A 27,357-nucleotide genomic window follows, 5' to 3' on the forward strand; every position below is an offset into this window, starting at 1 on the left:
CTTTTCTATAGAAAATTCAATAATCCCCAGACTTTTTTTTTCCAAATTCATGCTTATGAAGAAAAAAGAAAGAAGTACTATTTTTTTAGTGCGCTTCCCTTGCTCAACAGAATAATGTTTGCATAATGTACAATCCAGTCACAGTTATAAATACTCTGAGTAGGGCGTGTGTAGCTCATGTAAACCCAGTGTCACTTTTATGTGAAAATGAATGTGTGCACCTGAGTATAGGTCTGTAAGTAATTGGCGTAACCATTCTTTGGCTATTATGAGGAAAATTTGTAAGAATCTCCTTAATTTTTTTTTTCCCCACAAGAACTGCTGAAAGGAACGTTTTCTTTAATTTCTATACAGCAGTGATTGTTAATAGTTATATTTTAATAGCTTTTTAGCATCAGTGAATGGGACCAGTTAGTTCCATAGCTGCAGTCAAAATGAAATTGAAAACTAACAGTAAAAATAAAGAAATCTCCAAAGATCATCACAGACTACAATTTGAGAACCTCTACTAAGTGAGAATATTACTTCTGAAACAAAACTAGGAATGTTTACCGTGTCGATGAACGTAAATTCCCACAACGTTGTGTTTAAGCGAAATGGGTATTTCCTTCTTTGGAAACACCTTGCTAAAAGGAGGGATGGAAGAATCTTTCTAAACTAGTGAATAAAACTATTTTAGGACTAACTCATAATGTGTTGGTGCCAGTCCGTGCGTATAAACTGTAGGCACTGACTGAAAGAACAGGTGAACTGAAGCGATATTTAAACCTGAGTTCAGCCTCCCAGAAATACTCCCTGCCCATATTTTGTATTTACAGCAATGGAAGCATGTTACTAGGATGAGCCAAACCCACCTACTTGCATTTTTAATGGACTGCCACTGAAATTCAATACCCGTTTTGTGTTATTTCAGCATGCAAGTCCCTTTGGCACTCATCAGTTCCCCGATCATGCTGAATTTCCATGTGGGTCACTTAATATCCGCACTCCCAGGCGTGATTTAGTTCGTGGTGTGCCACGAGATGCGGTGGGCACATCTCGCCCCCCCACCCCCAGCGGCTCCTGGAGTTCTCTGTCCCTCATCCCAGGCATCCTGGGTGTCCCCTGCAAAACAGACTGGCACCTGCCAGGAGGAAAAATTTGCTTGCCTTAAGCAAGAGAGTCGTCGTCAGCGTTGGGCACACATACAGTTCAGCATTTAAAGCTCAGTTTGCAAGTTAATTTAAGGTTGATTTCAAGATACATATAAAAGGAAAATCAAACATGATACCTTGCCCAGATGTTGTGAATAAATGAATCCTTTCTAAATTGTTAAAACATTGGTGCTTATATCAGTATTTTGGGGTGCAAGAAGCTACTTACGTTACTTGGAGTTGTCCTGTTTCATCACAATTTCTTTTTTGATGCCCATTTTGATTTCAGTTCCCTCTGAAATTTCATGATAGAAGTTACCATCATGAATAACTCTACATCTGCTCTGTAACACACGGAGGACTTAAATGTTCTTTGCCACTGACAACAGCCCTTCCTCTCTTTTTCTCTTTCTCTTTTCAGAATCCAGTTTTTTGTTGGGAAATGCCCAGATTGTGGACTGGCCCGTAGTTTATAGTAATGACGGTTTTTGTAAACTCTCTGGATATCATCGAGCTGACGTCATGCAGAAGAGTAGCACTTGCAGGTATGCCGACTGTCTGTTCATTGCCACTCGATGCACTTTTAAAATGATAATCTGCTGGGTAGAGAAATGAGGTTTTGCAAAAAGGATTGATGTAAGAAAAGCATTGTTTTGCAGAAATTAAAGTATTGAAACAGGCTTTAGAGAACGAAACCAGCAACTTATCCAGGACACGGTAAAGCACTTTGAAATTTATCCTGGCTAATATCAGTACGAATGTGCTCTAGCTAATGATCAAATAAAGTGGAGTTTTAGGTAATATATTTCAAAGGCTTTTTTTACTAGATTTTTGTTAATTCTCCTGTTATCATACCAGGAGGCGGTGGGCTGTTCTGTAGCCCATGTTGGTCCCTGTTATTACACACACACACAGAGCACAGTAATGTGCAAACTGCATCTTTATTCCCAAGAGAGTGATTAAGCTGATGATATATTTACTCTAAGCAATGCAGCTTTATGGCTTTTTCCTTTTGTTGGTGGTCTTTCAGGAGCGGGCAGCCGTGATTTATGGTTAGACATGCATCTGGGCCTTGTCTGCCGCATCCTTTAAAAGGAGATGCTTTGGGGAGAGACTAAATCCCTAATGCGTGTGCATGTGTGCGTGAGCAAAGTAAATGAGGGACAGAGGCAATAAGGAATGGCTGAGATACAAGTTTGTGTAGGTTTTCCCTTTATGCATTCAGGGAGTGACCAACTCCAGGGCACTGGGAGGAGGGGGCTGCATATCTGCCGCGATGATTTTTGGGAGGCGGGTGCTGCCAGACACTGATCATCGGCTGATGCTTCAGCTGGCAGGAGCAGGGCGGGCAGCGAGCCTGTCCTCGTATGTCAGTCATTGCTTACTGCAAAAAGCAACACGTGCTGATGCGTGGTCGCTGCTCTCATCTGCCGGGAAGGGGAGGAAGCCTTGGGGGTTCAGGGGTTGCTCTTTGCAGCCAGGTGTCCTGTAATGGGCAATGGAGAAGAGATGGGCACGTGCTGCTGAAATGAAATATTCATTCACACAGTAGCAACATAGTCGATGTATCAGTGGAGCTGAAAGAAACAGCCTTATCACAGCCATCCCAGATATAAATACATGCTTTCCCCTTTGCTATCCCGTATATTGAACTGTATAAGTTTGTTGTGAGCCGGCACTTTTATAGTCTGTGCACGTTAAAAATAATTACAAATATAGAATGGGATTGTAGGAAAACGTTCAGGAAGTGAAGGTTTAGCAATACCTCTCTGATAATGATTCCCCTGTGCCTCAAATACTGAGAGGACCAAAAGGTTTATTCCATCTGAGTGCTTTTTGTGAATGTGATGGGCTCTAGTTACCATTTGTAAGGATCCTGTTTTGACCACGTTCAAGTAGATCATACAGGTGAACCATACAGATGCAAATTCAAGGAGGAATTATTGGGGAAAATGGAATTGGTAGCAAAGATGTTTTTTTTTTCTTTAACCTTCATTCTATACATCCACCTCCGGATTTTGGAGAGGCCTCTCTATGCTCAAAGCATGGCTAGTACTTCTTTTGTGTCTGGGACTTAGCTGGTGGAGTTATTTATGCAGTGTGATGTTTCCTGCTTCTTAGGAGACATCCCAGTCTTTGCAGATTAAAGGAGAGCTGGAGAGCTTTTCGGCATGGTCTGACCTGCAATGTGTAGCCTTCCAGAGCGACGTCTTTGGAGCTGCTCTCTAATGAAGAGCTGTGCAGCTGTATGGAATGGAAAATAGTCTTGAAGGCCAATGGTGCCTGCTTAGGCTTACTCAGTAGAATGTCATTGGAGTTTTTTTGATATGTGGGGCTATTATTTATATTATTTTCTGAGTCAGGCTCTCAGTCCAGATTTGCTATGTTATGTCCAGATTATGTTACATTATACATAAAAATTGCTTTATATATAATGTTTGCTTTACTGTTCTAAGGCAGGTGCTCTGGGATAAGAGTGCTATGGTGCCACACCTTTATTGCAGGTTTTGGAAGGGTCCGTTTTTACAGCTTTTTAGTGCCAAAAAACCAACCAAAGAAAGATACACAGATACAAACAATGTAAATCTAGCCCCTGATTCGAGTTATTGTTGTTACTGATCATGAGTGTGATAAAGGACAATTCACTAATTTTGCAGTATATATATATATATACTATATATATATATATAATATATATATTATATAATACTATATATATACACAATTGGATTTCAGTTTGCCCCTGCCTATAATATATAGTGCCTTCAAATCAGCTTTCACCCTGGTTTTTTCACCATGCTTTTCTCCTGGGTAGTCCAGCGAGTATTCGCTATACCCTCTTTCTGTCTGTCCCACCCCATACCCTACATTGGGGCTGCTCATATGTCATTATATTCAGTCTCAGGTGGTCTTGGCTGATACTGGTCGTGGGGAGGGGTGGGTAAGCTGAAGGCACTGGAGGTGCGAGTGATTTTTCTTCCAGCCCAGGCAATGAGTTAGTCCTGTGACAAGCTGGTAATCCCTTTGATTTTGCACTTCTCTCATCTTTTTAATCAGCAACAGTGTGCCCATTGGCAGGAAAATCACTTGGAAATTCCTCAGTACAAGTGCCAGTCCCCCTAGTTTCATGGGCACTATATAAAAGGCACAGTGTACATAGGGGTCAGGCTATGCGAATATTGCATGATGGGAATCAATGTGTGTTCTTTCTGGGTGCACATGGCAGCCAAAGTTGCATGTGTAGCTGGGGCTGATATACAGAATAATTGGTATAAGTGAGTGCTAAAATGCACAGGATTTTTAGGTGGAAGAACTTGTGTGCTGGTGAAGCACTGCTGTGCCAAATAAAAATGAGCTACAGTCCAGGAGGAACAGGGCATCTGCAATTGCGACACCTCTAACCTTCAATTAACCATGCAGAAAACCCAGCCTGGAGATGCATGCATAGATCAACCAGCGTGTAGGAAAACTGCTTGTTTCATGCCCGGTTGCCCACAGTCATGACAATGTATGTCTTCATGAATATGTTGAAAGAATAAACAGTTATAAAAGATTAAAACCCAGTTTAATGTTGCAAGTAATATCAGTATTTTCTAATATTGTTGCTTATCAGTTAAGCTCCGTATTCTCATCAAGCCTTTGGAAGAGCAGGCACCCTTTGAGTGGCTGGTTAGTAGACATACCCTGGCATTTTACGCTTGGAATTTGCTCCAGGCTTTGCTTTGCTTACCCTTCCTTGCACCTGAGAGCCTCGTGCTGGGCTGGGAGTAGCTGGTTGCTGGTTTTGTTTTCAAAGAGGAAACCTGCTTTTAGGCCCTGTTTGTATGTTGCCTTCCAGCTGTACAGGGGGATGGAATTGGATCTCCTTGCTGAAGCGGTTGTTTACAGGTAGCGTTTCTGCCAAAACACTTGCAGCGCTCCAGTCAGCATCTCTGCTCTCCCATGTTTTGATTTACTGCCATTACAGGTGGGATTAAAAAAAGTCTGCAAGCGAAATCCTGGCTCCAGTGAAGCTAATGGCAAAATTCCCACAGTGTTCAAAGAAATGGGATTTTGCATGGTGGGTACAGCACGCTGACTTGAAAAAAGTTAGATTTGCTACTGGGATGTCATCTTTGTGACTTGATTTTTTTGTATGTGAGAAGGCCTCCTTGCACTGCCAAAGCTGTGCAAAGAAACCTTGCTGAGCACGCCAGTGGGACCTAGGGAGCTGCGCCGTTTCTCCTTAGAAATGGTGCCTGCTCTTTAACTTGCAAGGTTTTGAAGCTATTGATGTGTATCTGTATTTGCTGTTCCACCTGGGTAGATGTTTGTCCATTGTAATCGAGGCCTTTTCATCCAATGCTTTTGGATGAGCGCTGTAAATTGGATGCAGGATCATATACCTTCTGTGCTTCACCTGTCCTCTGTCCTGGGTACTTCCTCACAAACAGCTGTTCACCACCACCCTGGCACGCACTGCAGACCTGGAGCTGTTCTGATGCCGCTGCTCTGGGTCCTGACAAAGGGCAGAAGAGCACGATACAAAGCTTCAGATGGGGCTTTTCTGTGCCAAGGGATGCTTTCAAAGGGAGGCGGAAGCCCAGGCATCTCAAATGACAAATGGTCTGTTTCAGAGATGGGGAAATTATCTAGAGATTGTGCCTTTCTCTGAGTATTTCAGCAAGTCTTGTTTCTCTTTGATAAGTCTGTTTTCTAGGTAGTAAGATTCCCAGTAACAGGATGGTTTTGATATTTATGTCTTGTACAGTTTGCACTGAAGGCACTCCACAGGCACTAAATAACAAAAACATGAGGCAGAAAAAGACGGAGTGGTTGACTGAAGAAGTAGGAGTCCCTCCATGTGTACAAAATAGGACAGACTAAATTAAATTAAACCTGTGATAAGCAAAGATCTTATATAACTTATACAGTGAGTGGCTTTGAGGTTTCTTTGGTGCTGTTAAAAATTGCCTTCTGAAAAATGTTTTTGTTATTCCACAAGCCTTTAAACTGTCTCTTTATATGTGAAAATAATGTAAGATTTGAGTATTACAGGTTTACTGCAATAATAAGCTGCCTTTAATTTAAAACATAAAGTTGACTGATTGTATTCAGCAACGCTAACTGGTATCGTCCACCACTCAGAATGCCAAGTATGATTTGTCATTTTAACACTAATTAATGATGCCTTTCTGTATTATATGCTATGTAAAGTCAAGCACTTTAACAAACCCTGTTATTTTTTCCTTCAAGACTAAGAGAAACATTGTTTTAAATCTCAAGAAAACAAAAAAAAGAGAATTCAATTGCACAACAGGCTGTGTGAAAACTACCAGCTCTTATTTTGTCTTGCAGACAGGAGAGCAATCTGCTTTACCTCATCAGTGCATTAAAAAAGACATAGATTTAAAAAAAATAAAACCAAACTCTTTGTGTTGTCATCTCACGTATAAGTACAGAAAAGGTTATCAGCTGAACTCGGGAAAGAAAGGCAGGTGATTTGAAAATGAGCAGTAGGCTGTGTTTTGCATTTCCTAAAGACGGCCGTGTATGTAAATGATAAGCAGTACCTTAGTGAAGCCTTGTGCACTGGTAAAACCATGTCCTGACGTCAGTCACCGTAGTGGCACCCCCCTTACATTGCTGTCCCAAAGGCAACAGTTAGCGACATGCCATTTATCAATAGCTCTCCCTGTGTTACCGGTGAAGAAGCGCCTGTAGTGACATACAGATGTTGTGGTTACTCTGATGCCCCGCATCTGCCTCCATCACCCACGCTGGGCAGCACCTTATTCTGGGAGCAGCCCCATTACCTCCCTTGGCTGGCTGTGTAAAGAAAAGATTCATGGTCTGGCCTTCATTGAGTATTTTAATGCTTGCCGAGTCACTAACCACTATGCTGTTTTATTGTTTCTTTCCGAACAGTAGACATAAAATAAATGTTTATTGAACCTTTGGAGGTCTGTTGATCAATAAAAGAGAAGCTGCATTGAAACCACAGAGGCACTGATAGCTTTTCTTTTCTCTTTCATGTTCTCAGCATTGTCTGTTGTAGGTTTCAGCTGAAGCTCAAACTGTGAACAAAGAAAATGGAAAAAAAAAGTCTGATCAATTAAAAGTATATTCATCCAAGTGTCTGAAAGCTTTTCTCCCGTGTTCCATTTTCCTTCAGTTCTGTAATTGGGAATTTGCACAGAGTGGTCTTCACTTATTTCTAATCCAGGGAAGAATGACAATAAAAGCCTGGCTGTTTCCTTACAAAGGCTTTTAAAAGTAAGGTCAGGGGGTTGGGTTTGCTTACACCAGCTGAAAGTCTGACCTGGAAAAGAAGACAAAGATGAGATGGTCAAGTGGCAAGAAATAGCAGAGTTAAAATTACATTTTTATATTCTCAGTCTGTACAGGGATGAGTCTCCAAAAGCATTTTTATTTTTTTCGTATTTTCACTGAAATAGTAAAGAAATGCAGTATACAATAAGGAAAATGAGGGTGAATTTGGTTATGTTTGGTAGTAGTGTAGACGTAGCTACACTAAGACAACTCATACACTTGCTTTCTGTGCTGAATTTTCAGACAATTAGAGTCATCATTTCTTATTGGTTAAATCCTCCCTCCTTTTGTAATCGGACAGTTACAAAAAGGAAAAAAATCCAAAAAAGGATTCCAGTTATCCTATTGTCCCAGATGCATCTTGACAAGATTAGGTTTGTAGCCATCGATTCAGCCAACAGCCTTTACCTGTAGTAGCTTCTATTCCTCCTCCAGAAGCCTTTTCAAGAAGCTTGAACAAAATTTGGGAGGTTTTAGAGGTTTTGTTCAGTTTTCTCTGTTTTGACAGCAGTATTCTCATGGCCTGCAGCTGTGGCAATAATGATTTTATAGGCTATCAGCTCTTTTTCTAACCATATATCCTTAAAGATATGCTCAGAAAAGCACTTAATGAAGCATTACAGTAGATTTGTTTGCTGTCATTTACAGTAAAAAGGTGGTCGTGGTTACTCACTATTGTAGGTTTCCTTGTGACACTCTAAATATTTAAATGAAGTGTAAATCATAATTAAACTTTGGTAAATGACAGTTAATAGCGTCTCCAATGCTTATGCTGTATAAGGTGACTGTAACAAAGTTGTTGCTTGTCTAGAAAAAAGAGGAACATTTTTTCTTTTTCAGTTTTATGTATGGTGAACTGACAGACAAGAAGACCATTGAAAAAGTCAGACAGACTTTCGACAACTATGAGTCAAACTGCTTTGAAATTCTCCTCTACAAGAAAAACAGTATGTATATATTTGTGTATGGTGTTGGGAGTGATAATGCATATTTAAAGTATATAATAGACTAAAACAAATTTTCATTTTGACATATGGGTAAATTTGGGGCAAGATTTGGAGAAGCGGGTATTTTGGTTGCCACAGCTCAAGAAAAGAGCTCTTTTTTCAGGACAAGTGTTCAGATTGCCAAGAATAGTTGTTCCCTGCTGTCTCTAGTCTGACTCCTTCTTTCCAAAATACATTTAGTTTTGAGGGTTGTTTCCCTGAAGGGAAACTGACTGGGTTAAGTGAAAAGAAATCCTGAATGAGGTTCCCCCACATCCCTCAGGAAACACCCCCACGTCTCCACAAGTGAGAACCCAGACCCTGGTTGCCATGAGTGGATGCTCCCAGCAGTGCCTCTGCGGTGTGTAAACCAACACGTATGAGCTCTAGTGAGAGTACTAAATTTGGTGCATAACCCAGGGATTAATTAGAAAACTAGGGAATTTTGAAACTTAATGAGATGTAGGACCTAAGTCCCTTCCTCTTGGTGGCATTGGGTTTACAGGAGGTTGCCAGAACCAGGGAAGATTTTCTTCAGTTTGTCTTAACCATGAGTCACTCCAGTCACATTTTCTGTCCTGCCATGTATGTGGGTAGTACTTCTGGCTTATCAACGTTATAGCACATACTAAGCAAAACCCGCACTGTTGTGTGGTCTCATGCTGGGCTTGTGCAGTGTGGACATCTCTCCCGGGCTGGTGGTTGAAATTCCTGCTGTCGTCAGTGGAGATGAGCAGCCTCCTCCACTGGCACAGGCCGTCTTCCCAAGGTAGAAAGCCAAAACTGTCAGATGAAACATGCTCCAGAAAAGCTGGTTCCTCTACACTGAGCAGACCGAGTCTAGTTGACTGGGTCAGCAGCCATGTCAAACAGGAGCCAAGAGCAATCTCAATGGAGATGTTTTCTTCGGTTTGGCTTTCATTGCCCAGTACAGGGCGCAGGTCCTGTGGGGTCAGGGAGCTTTTCTCCCTGGTTCAGCTGCCGAGAGCCCAGGAGCTGAGGCCATCCTCCCCCCTGGATGGACTTCGGTGCTGGCATGGAGCACCTTGCTGGGGTGAGGCTGGAGGTTTCCTCTGCGTGTCGTGGCTGACGGAAGGTAACAGTGTGCCTCGGGAAAGAGCTAACTGTGCCTGAGTGCCCCATTTCACTGCAACTCACATAAACCTTTCATGACATTGAAGAGAGCATCCCGGATACCTCGTCTTCTTGAAACAAACTCACATGCTTTATGCTTTATTTCTGCTTTCCTTTTTTAGACTAAATCTTCCTGTATGTGCACTTAAACAGTAGGAAATGTCTTTAGATTTCTCCAGTTCTGCCTGCTTCAAAGCATTTTAGCCAACACTTTAATTAAAAAGAGAAGCAAGAGCGGCTCTGAAGTCCAGCTGTTTCTGCAGGTGCCCAGGAGAGCCCTCCAAATGACCTCTTTTTGGTTCCTCAGCAGATGGCTGTGTCTGTTCTCTAGATCTTCTGCTTCTCTGCCTGTTTCCTATGCAGGTTACCCGGATGTCCCCTTAAATTAGGGGAATTTTCCAGGACAGACTTGTGTTGGGTATCTTTGCAGGTGGTGGTGCCTACCACAGCCATGCCCTGTGTCCGTGTGATTTCTGAAGAGGATCCCAGAGACCCAGTGCTCTCCCCGACCCTGGCTTCTCTTAGTAACTGGGTTGGCAGCTCCTGCTCTAGCACGGGCCAGTCCTGAACTGAATTCCTTTCTATTTTATTTAAGTATAAAAAGAGGAAAGCCTTTTCTTGGTGACTTTTCTGTAGCAAGCCAGTCGCTTTTTGCTTTGGGTTGTGGATTGCCTGCTGGAGCTTGATGATGCTTCAGAGATTTATTGAGCTGCAGTTGCCTTAATAAAATCTTCACCTTTGCCCAGATCTCCAAGCCTATACTTTCCATAAGTTATGCAGGATTACAGAAGGACTTTATGGAAAAGTCCTCATATTTCTTTTCAGGCTTGAGTCAGTTCCCATCCATAACATCTGTTGCTGGCTTCCTTCTCCATCACCCAAAGCCCAGAACTCCAGCCTCACGCTAATAGGCTCACCTTTTGGCTCCAGTTCAGCAGCTGGTTTGCCCAGGTTTTGCTTCCATTTGTCATATGCTGAGCCTCGCGGAAGATGGTCCTTCAAGAAACCGCCTGCTTATCCTCCAGGCTGAATATTGGAGCAGATAAAGAAATAAGAATAGTTATCTGTTGGTATGAATATAGTTCTGCAAAACGTAGACAGTTACTCTGTGGGACGGCTTGTGTTCACCACCTGCAGAGACCCTGCATACTGCCTCTCTCCTGCGTGGAGCTTGCAGGGCTCTCAGAGCACCCTCCCACCCGCATTTTCGAACTGTAGGTCCAGAGGTGCCGTGTATTTTTGATGATGTGGCACAGCCTTTTCTTTCTCACACGTTCCTTTATGCTTTTGGCATAAGGGAGATTTTGAGATTTTAGGGTTGCTTTCCCATCCTTCTTTCCTTCGGCACAGAGATGATCTTCAAGAGCTGTTGTTCTCAGGCAGCATCCACACAACTGCTGACTTCACACGCCCCCTTGGCATTTTGACCCAGCTAGCAGGTTTCAGGTTCAGACCTGAAAGTTTGCTACAAATTTCTTCTGCTTTACTGCATTTCCTCATACATAGTCCTCAGCTCTACCCACCCAGCTATTCAGAAACCATGTAGGCATGCATATATATATGTATATGTGGGTAATACTCAGGAAAGCTCTTTGCCTGCTTTTGCCCAGGTTGCTGCTTCTATAGCAGTAGCCACCTTGCCTCTGTCTTTGATTTTTATCAGTGCTGTTGTACAGGTTATTTTGCCTACTTACTTTCAGAGCTTTTCAAAGGGTCCCGATGAGTTGCCAGGTGTAAGTACAAGTACAGTATTACTCCAGAGAGCTGCAGCACTCTGTTTTAGAAGTTATGAAAAGAGTCTTTTATCTTGGGTTAGCAACCGGGAATCGAGATAATCAAGTAATCAGCGTAACGGCTCTGGAACGGTCACAAAAAGCAGTCCCCCATCTCTTCCACTTCTCCAGTTTACCGGTAGTGAGTTACTGGTTTAATCTCAGTTCAGCAATGCTGAATTTTGTCATGAACCCTTGTGGATTTTACCCTTCCCCACAGTAGTCCGAGTCCAAATGGGTTTCGTTGTCCTCTGGGCATCTATCCTGCAGTTCCTGGCACAGCTCCCAGACATAGTGCATTAGAGGAGATCTGGGGGGGGGGCAGTGGTGTCTGTGGGATAACAGTGGGCAAGCGGCTTGTCTGAATGTGCCAGCTCTCAGGCTGGCATTCAGACAGCTCAGGAGAAAAGCCGTTATGTCAACTGCCTGAAAGCACATCAAATCCCAAAGGTAATTAGCTGGCTGTGAAGGCATTTATAGCGCAGTGTGTGTAGGTGCGAGTTTGGGAGGGAGGGGACACGGCCGTGGCCATGGAGCTTTGCCAGATGGAAAGCCTCTCTGACATTCACGTCCCTGCGGGTGAACAGGGTGTTTCTAAGCAAATTGCTTAAAGTCTTTTAGGATTTCGCCCCTTACAGAGCAGACCTGCATGTACACAAGGGACTGCCACGTGCATTTCAGCCTAGGAGGAAACAAGACCAGTTTCAGCTCCTGAGCACCTGCAGGAGCCCTGTGTGAACAGTGAGGATTTACCAAAAGCCATGCTAACCACTCCAACACCGCAGGCATTTTTTGGCTGTTTATTTGATGAGTGGTAGGATTTGAAAAATATTTTGTATTTATTTCAAAAGCTAAATAGAGATAACAGCGCTGAGAGAGTGCTCCACTGGGCAGGGCAATGAGGAGGTGGAGGGTATGACCTGAAACACAAAAAAGAAATCGAATCTCCTGATTTGTCCTGATCGGACATTTAGAGTCTATATCTGGATTAGCTCAGGTCCTCTTAAATAATGGAGTAGCATCAAATTTGGAGCATTTGACAGTATACTCCATCAGTTTTGGATTTAATAGCTCCATATTATGTGAAGAAGGAATCAAAGATACCATCCATCCATTTTTTCTTGCCTTCCTACCTTGCAGACACTGTTTGTGAGACATGCTGGGAAAAAAACAAGAGCAAGAGGGGAAGAATAGTATATTTTATTTCAGAATGGAGATTTATAAAGCCTCCTGTCTCTGCTTATTGTCTAATCAGATTGGTAGCATTTCCCAATTTTAATGAAGCTGCAAAAATGGGAATATGTTGTTTTCCTTTGAGGAGGTAAAATTAAAAGATCTGGAAGGTGTAGAAATATTGAGATATGGTCCTAAATTACACGTGTGTTATAATAACATATAAATGATGAATTATTCTGTGTACAGGCTGAGGAAAGTTTGTGCTACGCCACAGTCCAATGTCTCCCTTTTCTCTGCTTCAGGAACCCCAGTTTGGTTCTACATGCAAATTGCACCTATAAGAAATGAGCATGAAAAAGTGGTTTTGTTCCTGTGCACTTTTAAGGATATCACTTTGTTCAAACAACCGATTGAAGATGATTCAACAAAAGGTAAATATGAAATACACTATTATGTTTTGTAAATGATAAAGTACACGCTTGAGCTCAGTCCTGTGACAGGGACATGTCACGCCTCTGATCTGTGTCTTGAATTCAGGAAATGTTTTGTGACCTGTCAGAGTTTCAATGCCACTCTCCTAAATTATTGCTTAAAAATAAAAGATAAAGCACCATGAGTGGAAGTTCCCTAACAACATTTTGCCAGAGTCACAAGCCTTCCTTTCTCTTTGTAGTTTCGCTACTTCTTCCCTACAGCTGGCATTTGCTAAAAATTCCATAGTTTTGAGTCATTTTAGTGCTGTGTTGTTTTGGGAGACCTTTCTCCTAAGGGACTGGTATCTTTTTTTCAGAAAAAAATAATTTCAGCTCCTTTGTGCTGAGATGTTGGTACTTCCTCCCTTTCTCACTCTTGGAGATGAAATGCAAAAGAAACATCCCGTTTGGGTCCTTTATTACTGGCCAGCTATGTTGACTGCATGGCAGTGGACATTGTACGTGTTATTTAACAGCTGCTGGTGATGGTGTTTGTTGAGATGTGCCATGCTCTCGTCACCTAACAACCCACGGCCAGACCCGCAGCCTTGCACAAGAGAGAATTGGTAAGGAAAGGTGCAGAGGATCTAGCAGCATCCTCTGCTTTGGTTATAAGACGTGTGTGTCTTGTGTCAGGTTCATATGTGTATTGCTTTGGGTAAAATAATGCACACTTACGTAAAGAAGGGCATTTATGCTACAGCATCCACATCCCATCTTCTCTTGGAAGTTGCCTTCTGATGATTAAATTCCTTGCTCTATTTTTCTCTTCACACTTGGAGAAGGCTTGATTTCTCACCGAGAGCCGTATGTGCTCTTCGCCATCTTCTTTACAATAAACTTGGTGTCGTTTGAATGCAAACAGGATTTAAACTAATTTCTTATGATCTAGATAACACTTATTATATGTGCTTGGATAACTGAAAAGTAGATTTATTTATTTATAGACTTAAAATAAAATGAAAGGCTTCTCTTTGGGCTAAGATAAGAATTTTTTTGTCTAGAGAGTATTATCCATGAAGTTATAAGATCCTGATATAGGAATATCTTCTCAGCCATCATGAGCTTTACTGCCTCAACAATTTAGTTAGCAACCTGCAAATGTTCCTTTATTTCACTTTCAGCTCCATAACGTGAAATTCTTCTGCCTGGAAATAATCTGAAATTTTTAGGATAAATGCCAGTTAATTGGAAGGACTTTAGTTGTAGAGGTCTGAAGGCATGGGACTGCCTCCTTGCTGCAGTGTATATAATATGTAGTGGGAGCTCATCAAGGAAAAAGCCAGTCTTTGCAAAGATCCTCTTGTAGGATTTCCTATTTGATGCTTTCCTGGGGGCACCGAGATGTAACTCACATGGAACCAGCCCCCAAACCTCCCCCTTTCACCGGCTCTGCCCTGCTTTCTGCAGTACATAGTTGTACTGAGGAGTGTGGGGCTGCAGCAGGACAGGGAAAACATATTGAAGGTGGCTCCCAAATGCAGAAATGATGAATGTTGCCTCCTTTGGATTCTCAGCCTGGGAGATTCATACTCTGCTGCCTTCCCTGGGGAGGCAGGGATGTGCTGGGGGGTGAGGGCTGAGCTTTCCCCCCTCCCCTTCTTGTGGCTGAGGAGAAGCAGAATCCACCTGGCATCCATTATAGGAACAATAAATGTTCCTATGGGAATGAGCAATAGCTGCGAAGTGCATAACTTGTGTACTGCTGCTCTCCAGTGAAGGGTACCATTAGTAAAAATGCCAGGCATTAACTATGGACATTGCAAAATATTGTCGTCAGCAGCCAGAGAGGTTTGACTGCATGTTTAAAGAGCACTTCTGTCAAAGTCATACTTTAAAACAAAACACAAACCAAAACACGGCAGAAGGCAGTACAGCCACATCTCTCAAGTGCCTTTAAGGCATATGATTGGAGTCTTAAGAATTTGCTCAGGGTGCTTTGATTAGAGCATTGATTAGCATTGATCAATACGTCCAACAAGCTCCATAATTGCAAACCATTGACCTGATTTTTTTCTTCTCCTTTTGCATAAATTAGAGCTTGTCTTTTATATTCTTCATACAAAAACCCTCATATTCAAATATTTGCACCATTTTACTACAAGGATGGGAAAACAGCACTATCGCATTACCTTCTGTGTCTCAACTGGGTGGATCTGCGGGATCCCACAGCACTGGGATGACAGTGTTGTTTTGTCAGACGTAGTGCTATGAGAGATGCATAATTCATTGTCCTTGCAGATAACATTACAATGTGCTCAGAAGCTGTCAGGCCACTTTCTTTTTGAATTATGAGATTGGTAAACGTATACATTACAATTTAGTGGAGAATTTTTAAACTTTTGTAAAAAAAGCATTTCAGTAAGATACTGCTGTTGAGTGCTGGGATTTGTCATTGAAAGGGCTATTTTTTTTCTTTCTAAAAGAAAGATTTTTCTTCGGAAATTCTGCCAGGACCATGCAATACATAATACATAAGTAACTATGGTGCAGATGAGTTACTGTCTATTACTTATGGGAGCAGTAAATTTGAGATAAAAAATTCAACAGAAATAAAATATTGATGCCATTATGCAATAATCTCTCCATAGCAATATATTCTGCACTGTTCGAAGGTATGTTGCTTTGTTGTGAAGCTTCAGTATATCACGCTCCTATGAGGTACGAGGATTTGGTATTTAAATCATAACAATGGGTGTATCTATACTGCAGTGTGTCTATGTGTCCTGGCTCCTGGAAATAAATGGTTGGGTTTGCCAGATCTGCTTGTGGTGGCTGCAACGCGGTCTGCATGTCGTGTAGACCTTGCAACGAAACAGCAGTTTCGGGGGACAGGGAGTGGTGCCCCACTGCTAAGGAGGCAGAACTGCTCAGAAGCGTTGAGGAGCTTGTTGTATTTGTGCAAACAGGACATACAAATAAAAGAAAATAGTTGTCTTACTACAAAGCGCATTGCAATGGAGAGGTGGGATTTTTTTGCTCAATATAGGCTCAAAACCATGCTTGTTTACAGGCTCAGTACAAAAAATATAGTTGACATCATGGGGACTAGCCCCATGTGAGCGAGGGGAATTAGAGAGGTCTGGGGCACTGTGGCAGATGGTGCATCTCTCTGCTTACCTGTGTGCTCACCATTTGCTGTGCTTTAATGCTGTCAGAAAGGAGGAAGAGGAGGGGGCTTTGCTTGCCGGAGGGAGTAAAAGTAATGAAAAATTTTCCCGGGTCACCCAGGAGGCTCTGAATTTCTTGCAGTCCAGAAAGCTGTTGAAACTTACTGGACTGAAAGCAAGACTGGAGAAAAGGGATATTTAAAAGCTGCCTTCCTCTAATAAAGTATAGTGGCAGAGATCAAAAACCTTGTTTTCTGAGAGAGTACAGGCAGTTTGACACTAAAGATTTGCCTGACTTGTTTTCTTGTTACCCATGCTGGTACCTATTATCACTGGACGATGTGTGGGAGACCTATGATGTATAGCAATATGACAGTGACCAAAAAGTACTGTTGTATCCTTGTAAATGGAAAATTACTTAAAAAGTGTCTAACCATGCAAAAGTGTAAAAAAACCCCAGCATTGCAAGTAGAAGCAGTGAAGATGGTAACAGAAGGAAACATCAGCCACCTGGTTGACCTGTTCACTCCTGGGTGAAGATGCCACCGGCAGTTGTGTGGGTCTGGAGGGGAGAAAGAACACCCTCCGTTGACTTGGTTATGGTTGGTAATGCCCCAGCTCCTGAGTCAGTGGCTGGATGAGCTGTGGATGGTGGCAGTGTGGAAGAAGGGGGGTGAGAATTGGTGAAGGGGCAGGAGGTGTCACAGGAGATGATTGCTGCACTTGGTGGTCACTGGGACAATGCCTTATTTTCTGGTGAAGGAGCTGTGCTATATTTGTCTGGTCTCTCTTTCTTTCCTTCTCCTGTTCCTCTTTGGTAATATGAACGTTTGTCTGATCTGGATTCAGTACCAAGCAATAGGTCCTATCGGTGGTGGTGGAGGGCCAGATCTCCAGGTGTCTTGGATGAATGCCTTACACAGCAGAGGTGGAAGGCCATTACAAGCATATGAAAGATTGTATTATGTATTTTCTCCCAGAGAATAAAGCCCAAAGAATCTTTTTTTTTTAATGTTTATACCATTGTAGGGTCACAGTTGGATGCTTTTATCAGCATGCTGTGCTTTTATTCTGTCTTTACCCAATGGCCTTTTAAAAACATCTGAAGACGTTCAATCCCTTCAAAGACACACAGTGGTAATAATCTTACATTTATTTGTCAGAAAAAAATGAAGCCACTTTTCTGGGCCCTAACTATTAGAAGGGCAAATGGGGCCACTTAAAATGTTAACAACATTTGAAGCCAGGAGTGCTGTGATTATATTGAACTGAAAGTTTAAGGTAAAAAAAAAAGACTGGCATTTTTTGGCTAATAGTGGAGTTTCACCTAGTTGTGCAATGGCTTTATTTCCTTTGTTATCATCAGTGAAGAAGAAATGTGGCCTCTAGGTAAACTTGGAAGTTTTTTCGGCTAGTATTCTCATTGGTTGTCTGAAGTCTCTTTTGAGTGAAGTATCAGGCTTGTCACGTTCTGGAAGTGATTGGGAAGTTCTGGTGAATACTGATGGGATGCTGAAGTAGGATGCAAAGCTGTGTTAATGAGGCCCCTACAACTCAGGACTGTGTGCTGTTAACAGATGGGATCAGGAGATGGCACAGCAGTATCCTGAAGTTGGTTGGTTTTTTTTTTCTTCACTTGATACAGCCAGACTTTGATAATCAAGGCTGTCTGGGACAATGCTGTAATGCTTCCAGTGATATAACTCTTTACGGTTATATAACTCTATATAATGATATAACTCTATCTGCGAGTGTGACAGGGCTATAAAAAGTGTAGTAGTTGCAGAAATACACACTTATGCTTGCTAATCCTTGCTAAGCCTATAATTCTGATCCTTTTTTATCTTTAATAAGTGCAAGTTATTAAGCATATATAACTAGTTGCACATGGGAACTTTTTTCCTTGAGGGGGTATCAATCCTGGTGATAATAGAAGTGGGTGGAGGGATTAGAGCATGAAAATGAGGTTTCTACCTTTAGCTGAAGCACAGTGTACCCTGTTGAATACATCACCTTGACAGTAATCCATAACAATAATTTAATAGGTCACAATTTGGATATCCTCACCATGTTTTTATTGCACTCTTCCATGGCTGTAATAACAAGGGTCTTGGTGCTATAAAGACCCTGGTGCTATTTCCTGTTGCTCTGATCTGCGGAGTTTCATGCCCCAGTGCCTTCAGGCACCAAAGCGATCACCTCCATCTCTCCATTCGCCCCTAGGTCTAAAGCGCAGCATCCAGGAACACCTGGGCCTTGAGAATCATAGAATCATAGAATCATTAAGGTTGGAAAAGACCTCTAAGATCATTGAGTCCAACCGTCAACCCAACACCACCATGCCCACTAAACCATGTCCCTAAGTGTCTCATCCACACTAAGATCATTGAGTCCAACCGTCAACCCAACACCACCATGCCCACTAAACCATGTCCCTAAGTGTCTCATCTACACGTCTTTTAAATACTTCCAGGGATGGGGACTCAACCACTTCCCTGGGCAGCCTGTTCCAATGTTTAACCACTCTTTCAGTAAAGAAATTTTTCCTCATGTCCAATCTAAACCTCCCCTGGTGCAACTTGAGGCCATTTCCTCTTGTCCTATCGCTTGTTACTTGGGAGAAGAGACCGACACCACCTCGCTACAACCTACTTTCAGGTAGTTGTAGAGCGCGAAAGTTGTAGAGAGAAAGGACTTTGTAGGGGAATGACAAGAGAAGTGGTCATTTGCCAGGACACCAGGTGGGCTTCCGGTGTGAAGAGTAGATGGCTCAGAGGAATGATGCTAAGATACAGTTTCTTGGTGTTTGAAACCATCCATTTGGGATGGGCACAGCTTGCTAGTAACCAGGAAGACCTTCCGAGGTCGCTTTGCTCCTGTTCCTGCAGGACAAGCATCCTCGTTATTGTCTTCAGTGACATGCTGGTGGCACTTTTAGCAGACATTGCAAAGGCTGAACAGTCATGAAGAGGTAGGTGTGTCCTCGCTTTCAGGGGTGTCGCTCCCAGGGGTGACACTCCCAGGCCTTATTTCTGCCCCTCTCCTTTCTTGCTTTGCTGCTGTCAGAGACCCACTGTGATGAAGAACAGATAATTTCCATATCCAGGGCTGTTTAGTTTCCTTCACAGAAATCAAGTACTTTTCTGAATCTGATATTGCCTTCTGAGGCCTTTTTGTGCTCCATCAACAATCCACAATGCACATTAACTGTCTGTAAATTTCTAGAAGTTTAATGTGCAATGAAAAAGAAATCCCATTGAAATCAAATCTAACTCTGTGAGAGATTGAATTAAACTGGAAGCTGATCTTTAAAGTGGTAACTGTTTGTAGATGGATACACTTTCTATGTAGAAAACTGAACACTCATAAGCCATATATTAAATAGTAAGTATAAATTTGGTTGAGTTAGAGAGTTTAAGAGTCTAATCTGTCTATCACAGGCCATTACGTTTCACTAAGTTACTCCTCTGCTGAACCTATGAACTTATGTTTAACTAAACCATCCCCTCCAGACAAACATCCAGTATTGATTTAGAAGTCTGAAGAGGCTGAGGATCCACCACATTCCTTCATATTTTTCTTGCTTTTTCATTACACTAATTGCTTTAGAAAAAGCATCATATTTAAATTAACCTGGCTTCAGCTTCTTGCAGTGGTATCTTCTTATGTATTTTTTCCACTGTACTAAAAAAGTCCCATTAAGTCACTTACCCATATAATCAAGTCATCGCTCCACCTTCCTTTGATTAAGTAAATGAGTTGAGCTCCTTAAAGTTCTGTCTAGCCCGAATTTGGAGGTCTGGTGATGGCAGATACAGGCATTTTAGCTGCACTTTAATCCAGCTCATTGGCAGCAGTAGGGATGAAGCCGTGGTGACACGGATTTCAGCCTCCCAGGTCCCAAATAACTTTCTGCAGCCGTTATTGTAGCCAGGTGGGTTCACAGCTAACTCCTCAATACTGCCCATTGCTCAGCCTCTCCAAGCCTAGCTCTCACTGTTGTATATCCAAGGAGCAGGTGATTTTTTGCCAAAGCAAACCACATGCTGAATTGCTCATCTAATAAGACCTCTGGATCCTTTTCAGAACTGTTCTTTGCTAGGGACATTTCCCGCTCCTGTGCTGGAGATACAATTTGCATTGCTTTTGCCTAGATATCTGATTTCCATTTAAAACACATTTTAATGGCACATGCCCAGTTATCAAGCACATCATCCTGTGTGACTGCCCTCACTGCTGTTCAACATTCCTCTAATCTTCCTGTCATCTGGACATTTTATCAGTCATTTTATTTTGACTTTCAAACCATAGAGAAAAGCACTGAATAGAAGGGGACCTGTCCGCTGGGCTCTCAGTAATAATGTTTTACTATTTTCCACTACTCATTGTTTGATATCTGCCAGGTAGCAAGTTCTTCATCCATTTAACCTGTAATTTACTGAACTGCGTAGTCTCAGTATTTTGTCAAGAGTGTCACACAGTGTCAATTCAGTGAAGATTACCGTACAAGAGGATTTGGCCAACGTGTAGCTCTTGGGTGATTCAAATGCAGCACCAGGATGAGGTGATGATACATGATGAGCACTGTGGCTGTGCTGATTTGGGAGCCGTTGGGTCCTTGCCTGTGGGTGGGAGCAAACCAGGGGCAAGCTGCTGAGGTTGTTATCAAGTCAATGGTCCGTGTTCCTGCTCAGTCCAGCCCCAGCAAGGGAGCACTGGTACGGGGAGCTGCCCTGGCTTGTCCCTCTCTGGCGTATTATACGTATGCTGCGGCTCCGGCTGGCCGTTGCATTTGGCTTGCAGCTTGTTCTGTCAAGGCGTTTGGCTGTCTTCCTGAACTAAATTTATACTTTTATCAAATAACAAAATTAACATTGTGAGACATTTTACATTAGTCCGTATGGACAGCCATTCATTATGTTCCTTTCCTTTTCTTTTTTATTGAACATACTGAAACTCAGATCGGCTTTTGTCTCATTTTGCCTGGCACTGAGATCAAGCTAAGCAGCCTGTAATTACTTGGGTCAGCCTATTTGCCCTTTCTGCCTATAGGTACAGAAGGCTTTTTGGTTGTACTCTGGGAGTTCTTTAAAAACGTCACTGTTACTGTAATAAATCTAGCCAGAGAAGGATTTATCCCATATGACTTTAGCTTTCCATGTCCATTCTCTTAAGCCATAATTTCTCATTGACATACTCACTTGTTCTCTCTTTCTTCCCATCCCTGTGTGCTTTATTGTATACTGCTTTTTCATTTCTACCAGCTGCCTTCCTTTTGACCCTGAGCCTTTGGCTGGTGTAGTCCTTTTCCTTGACTATTGAATGGCACCATTTTGCTATCTGACAAACTCCTAAAAGCCAGTTGACTGACATTACTTAGTCTCTTTTTTTTTCCCAAAAAATTGTACTTGTTTTTATATACTCATGGGAAATAAATTCTTGGTGGCCCTATGTGTATGCGTATAAAGTTTACCTTTAGTTGCAGAAACACGAAATTTAAGAAGTTGTGCACTGTAAATTTACAGCTATGTCAGAATTAAATTTAAAAATACATTGTATATCAAATGTAGCCTAGTGGTGTATAAATCTTAGCACTTTCCATCAGTAGATCTCAAAATGGCTTGCAAAGTAGGTCATTAGCATTATCTTCATTTTAAGGAGAAACTGAAGCTCAGAGAGGTAAAGGGATATGCCCAAGATTACCAGGTGATTCTTCATCCATTTTGAGCTCCCCAGTAGTTGCAGTGGGTGGATGGTAACTGGGAATACAACACTGAGCAAGAACAGAGGTCAGATGTAAAAATTATCCCAAGAGTGCAGTACATCATCAGACGGTGGAATGCACAGAATTTCAAATCTGGAAATTTATCCTAATATTTTGAATTACATTTGAATAGACTCTGTGGTTCTTCAGTCTGTAAATAGTTTTACTGCATCATGGGAGTGATTGAGCTTTGTTTGACTATTATTCTATTTATTCAGGAATCCCATTTATCCCTCTCTCTCTAACAAAGCAAAACCAGGATGATTAAGTTTTTTTGAAGAGACGATGAGCTCTTTCAGCCATACGTTACCTGCAATAAAGAGCAAACAGCCAGACATTGCAATGATTTTACTGTCTGAACGTCTAGAAGTAGTTGAGATTTGTAGATGCTAACTATTGATGCAAAAGGATAATCCATGTTATCAACTGAATTCCAAACTACCTATTTCTGAGCGGTGCTAGCTCTTTGCTTTTGTGGGCAAGTCATAGATTATATATTATTTAAGCATTCTGTATTTAACTGTTTCATGCTCTGCAGTGAGAGGAGAAGAACAACCTTTCCATGGTCTGGAGGTGTTACACGCCTGCAGGCAGGAATCAGCACGAGCGTTGCTGTAATTACCCTTTGTGGTTGTTTTTTACATACAATATAATTCTTAACCCAAGTGTTTTCACTGCACTCTAAGATATTGGATAGTTCCCTGTTACACTGATTTAAGAGCCTTCATTATTTCTGATCCTTTTAAGACCAGACAAACCTTGACAAAAAGGTTAATTGCAACCCAGTAGAGCTACACTAATGTTTTATTCGGGGGAGCTAGTCATGTCTCGATTTTTCAGAGCAAGTGCACTATAAAGAACATTAACATCTCGCCTTGAGATTTTTAAACTCTTCATAAACTCTGATGTATGAATTTAGCTTTAAAATAACATAATATAGTTTATGAACTAGAGATTTTAATTTTTTTTTCAGTGTGGCTGCTAGCTAGGTGGCTAACTCTGTATTTGGACCTGTACACAAATCCAGTAAGAGAGATTGCAGATTTTCAACTCCCAATTACATTTGAAGGGTTTTCTCACTTGCAAATACTTATATTTGAAAATATTTGCTGTTATCTTTGAAGACAATGGGTAGGCCTTTTGAGTGCTGAGGTTTGTACAGGGAAGGTGGCTTAAGCACTAGTGGAGCGAAAGAGGCCAAGTCTTCTTTGCTCATTGGCCTGTGCCTGCACAGGGGCTTCTCCCCGGCGGAGGGAACTGCCCGGGTCTGACACAGCCCCTTGGCAGGAGTGCCCGTGTGTGATGGGCACCAGGAGTTGCTCCTCAGGGCAAGCGGGAGCACCATCAGGAGGCTCACAGTTTTGGGTGGAGTCTAACCAATTCTCTGCCTGCTTTGTGACCTTGAGAGGAATCAGAGGGATTTAAAGGTTTTGTCTCCAGGTAGCCATTAGGAAACAGTGATTCTGTCCCATCACTTCCAGCATCACTTCTGCTTGGGGAAGCCTCCCCGGCTGCTCTTTCTTTGGGCAGCTTTGACCCTGGTCCTTTTTATGCTCTGCCATACGCTGCAACAGCATCTTCGGCCTGGATGACATTTCTCCTTACTTGGAGAAGGCAGCAGAGAAGAGGAGCGGGTGTTGGAGAGGGATGAGAGTGTTTGTGTACTGGATCGATCTGCAGGGTATATTAATGGGAAGGAGATTGGTGACCAGAAGGGCAGGGAGAGAGGTCCCTATGGCAATGCAAGAGTGCAGTTCGCAGAAGGTCCCTGTACGCAGAGTAAGCAGTGAGTGCGGCGGTGGAGTGGAGCTGGTAGGGGAGCAGCTGCCGCAGAGTTGTTCCCATCCCAGCTGTCCAATGTAAAACACAATGATTGATTCAGGATCTCAGGAAGAAAGATGTGTGGGCATAATACTACTCTTGTTGGAGTAGTAGCTGATGGAAAGGTACAGCTACAGAAGGTCCTACGCAGAGTAAGCAGTGAGTGCGGCGGTGGAGTGGAGCTGGTAGGGGAGCAGCTGCCGCAGAGTTGTTCCCATCCCAGCTGTCCAATGTAAAACACAATGATTGATTCAGGATCTCAGGAAGAAAGATGTGTGGGCATAATACTACTCTTGTTGGAGTAGTAGCTGATGGAAAGGTACAGCTATAGTGAGTAAGAGGTTTCGGGTAAGATAGTTTGGACTTTCTGATGGTGGAGGGATCAAGTTCTAAGCTGGAAATACTGTTTCCCCCTTAGACACCACGTCATTTGTAGTGGTGTGTACATCTAGGGAGTAGCGGAGTGAGCATCTTAGACCCATCTGGAAAGCTTTTCCCTCTTTGAGGAGGTATTCGGGCGCTCTGTCTGCTTCACTTGACCATTGCCTACCTCCCTTCCGTGCTCCTGCACTCTCTCAAGCATCCTGGCACAATGTTAACAGCTTCAACTCATGTTGTAGCAGCTAAGATTTGAAAGAAATAGTAATTTATTTTTTTAAAATTAATTTAGTACTCCTTTTTTTCTCTCAGAGAAACCTTTGGCTCAGCTGTTGTGTGAAGTACACCACCAAGTCATCCCTGGCTCAGTTAGCCCCTCAGTCAGAGGGCTGTCAAATTGGCAGTCCTAATTAGAGCAAGAGACGTGGAGAATATTTTGCGGATGTAAAGTATTTAATTATAACTAAAACACATGGAGGAAGAAGAAAGTTGCATGCTTGGAAGGACAGCATTACATCTGGGCCAAGGCAGAGACTAGTTTAGTTCATGTCATGCTTGCCTTCTTCATGTCCTGTTTTTGTAACTGTATGGAGTTGTTAAACTTGCATCTCCAATTTCTTGAGAATGCAAAAAAATTTAATTTGAGTAATGGATAGGAACAGGGAAATACTTTGCTAGGCTCCTGTTTAAGAACAGACCCTTGCTTTGGATCATGAGAATGAATGCAGATCAAGAGGTTTTTTTTTTTTAAAGCAGGAGTACAAATTCTTCTGGTTTTGTCCATGAATCAGAAAGTAATTAATGGGAACCAGGGGAAACAATCATTTTATGTGTATGTTATTCCAGAATTTTCCATTTGGGGTAGTTAACATCTTCCTCTGAAATACCCAGTTTAACTTCTGGTAAGAAGCAGCTGCTGGCCTGATCTGGTGTGTGATCTGATGATGTTGCCTTTGTTCCTAAGAATTTGAGTCCAGTGGTGCAAGTTTGGGGTATTATTTTTCAAGTGGTGCTGGGAAGAAAGACACAATCCAGCTGAGCTGAAGAGAGCATCAGAAGTGTTGCTTTTTCTCACGAGTAGGTTTTTTTTCCCCTCTTGCACCTGCTATTTGTGCTGCGCCTTTACTCCTTCTAGACTGAAAATATCTGTGAGGACAGGCGGTCACTAATACATGGGATAAAATTATCATTCTTTTCAAGTCTCTATCTACAGAGGAAAAGAAAGGAGAGAATCGTTTGAAGAAACATTGACAGCAGTAGGCAGCTATGCAAATTTTGCCTGGTCTATTTAAACACGCACATTGGTTTTAAATATAATTCTGAACTTATCTAGTCTACAACAAGGTCAAGAAACAGAGACATGTACCCTGTACAGATTATTTCAGACCCGAGGCAGCCTGTATACATTTTCACCTTCCCACTCATACCCCAGCATCTTGCTGTTGCTATGTTTTTAATTCTCTTGGGTTGTAAATAAGAAACAAAAGAACTTGGTACTTTTTCACACTGTTGCAGATGGATAGGTTGGAGCAGGTAGAATAACGCTGGACTTTGTGCTGAATTAGAAAAAAGTCATGTTAGCGTATTCTGTACTTTCAACGTCCAGAATCACGGGCTTCACAGGGCTGAAAGAAATGTGAAAATGTGAAGTCTGTAAATGAGGCTGGAAGGGTTTTTGCAAAAGGTCTGCTCTAGCACAAAGCAAAGCTTTGGTCTTGGTGGAGAAAGGACACGATGAAATGGTTTGCCCCGTGAAAAGAAGAGGTCAGACCAGATGAGCAGAGTGGTAACCCTGAATGCTAAAATGTGTGGCTTCTTTCTTTCACATGACATTGATGATCTCACCAAGGCAGAAAAGGAGTATTTGAAAAAGTTATAGTTCTTCCTTTCTTTTTATTTTTACAGCTAAAGGATTGCTGTTGTTTGGTATGTGTCTTACTCCTTCAGCTCCTTGTGGTGCATCTTTCCCAACTTCCCCAGGCTTTCTGTATTTGTGGTTAATGCAGAACAGATGTTTTACTTACCTAAGACGATGACGACAAGGGGTTTCTTACCAGTTTTGCTTTTCTAAGAGGAGAGGCTTTTTTAAAACCCATATTTTTGTGAGTGGGATCTCTCAGCCTGTGAAGAACCATAAGAAAGGATTGCTAGAGAGTACATGAAGCCATCTCCTGCCATTGCCAGCCCCTGACTCTTGTCCAAATCCTCATCTAATCACTGTACAGATCAATGCCCTAAACCTCCGAAAATAAAGTAAACCTTGAATCATTAACCGTCAGCCATCAGAAAGGTCACAGAATCACAGAATGGTTGAGGTTGGAAGGGACCTCTGGAGGTCATCTTGTTTAATCCTCCCGCCAGGGCACCCTACAACCAGTTGCCCAGGACCATGTCCATACAGCTTTTGAATAGCGCCAAGGATGGAAACTCCACAACATCTCTGGGCAACCTGTGCTGGTGCTCGGTCACCCTCACAGTAAAACAGTGTTTACTGATGTTCAGACAGAACCTCCTGTGTTTCATTTTGTGCCCGTTGCCTCTGGTCCTGTCACTGGGCACCACTGAAAAGAGCCTGGCTCCGTCCTCTTTGCACCCTCCCTTCAGGTGTTTATATACATTAGTAAGATCTGCTCCCCTTGAGCCTTCTCTTCTCCAAGCTGAACAGTCCCAGCTCTCTCAGCCTTTGCTCAGAGGAGAGGTCTTCCAGTCCCTTAATCATCTTTGTGGCCCTTTTTTGGACTCTCTTTAGTATGTTCATGTCTCTCTTGTACTGGGGAGCCCAGAACTTGACGCAGCACTCCAGATGTGGCCTCCCCAGTGCTGAGTAAAGGGGAAGGATCACCTCCCTTGTCCTGCTGGCAATACTTTGTCTAATGCAGCCAAGGATACCATTTGCCTTCTTTGCAGCATAGGCATATTGCTGGCTCATGTTCAACCTGGTCCACCAGGACCCCCAGGTCCTTTTCTGCCAAGCCATTTTCCAGCTGGGTGACCCCCAGCATATATTGGTGCATGGGGTTGTACCTCCTTAGGTACAGGACTTTGCACTTTTCCTTGTTGAACTTCATGAGGTTCCTTTCAGAGTTGGAGTAGCTGACAAATCTGAGATGTGACAAATGAAGGCGTCGGGTCTGAATCCAACAGTTTGGCTGTGGTGATTTTGGCTTTGCTGAGCTCTTTTCCGTCACTCCCGTAGCAGCTCTGTGGGGCAGGGTGACAAACTAAAGCTTGGGGACTGGCCCCAAATCTGTCCCCATGGACCACAGGGAAGTGTCTTTCCAGGGGAAGAGGACGCTCT

The 27,357-nt window shown here is 42.5% G+C and overlaps 1 protein-coding gene across 1 annotated transcript in view; it reads left to right on the plus strand.

Moving 5' to 3' along the window:
- Positions 1-596: 596 nt before the first annotated feature.
- The window catches only part of KCNH5 (potassium voltage-gated channel subfamily H member 5), a 154,361-nt gene continuing 127,600 nt past the window's right edge, over positions 597-27,357 (plus strand). The window contains exons 1-4 of the mRNA XM_009273378.2: positions 597-600; positions 1,555-1,678; positions 8,286-8,392; positions 12,816-12,944. Of these exons, the coding sequence (XP_009271653.2) occupies positions 597-600; positions 1,555-1,678; positions 8,286-8,392; positions 12,816-12,944 (364 nt within the window). The remainder of the gene's footprint in view (positions 601-1,554; positions 1,679-8,285; positions 8,393-12,815; positions 12,945-27,357) is intronic.

The sequence above is a fragment of the Aptenodytes forsteri genome, unplaced genomic scaffold (assembly GCF_000699145.1).
Source record: "Aptenodytes forsteri isolate BGI_AS27 unplaced genomic scaffold, ASM69914v1 Scaffold479, whole genome shotgun sequence".
Taxonomy (NCBI): Eukaryota; Metazoa; Chordata; class Aves; order Sphenisciformes; family Spheniscidae; genus Aptenodytes; species Aptenodytes forsteri.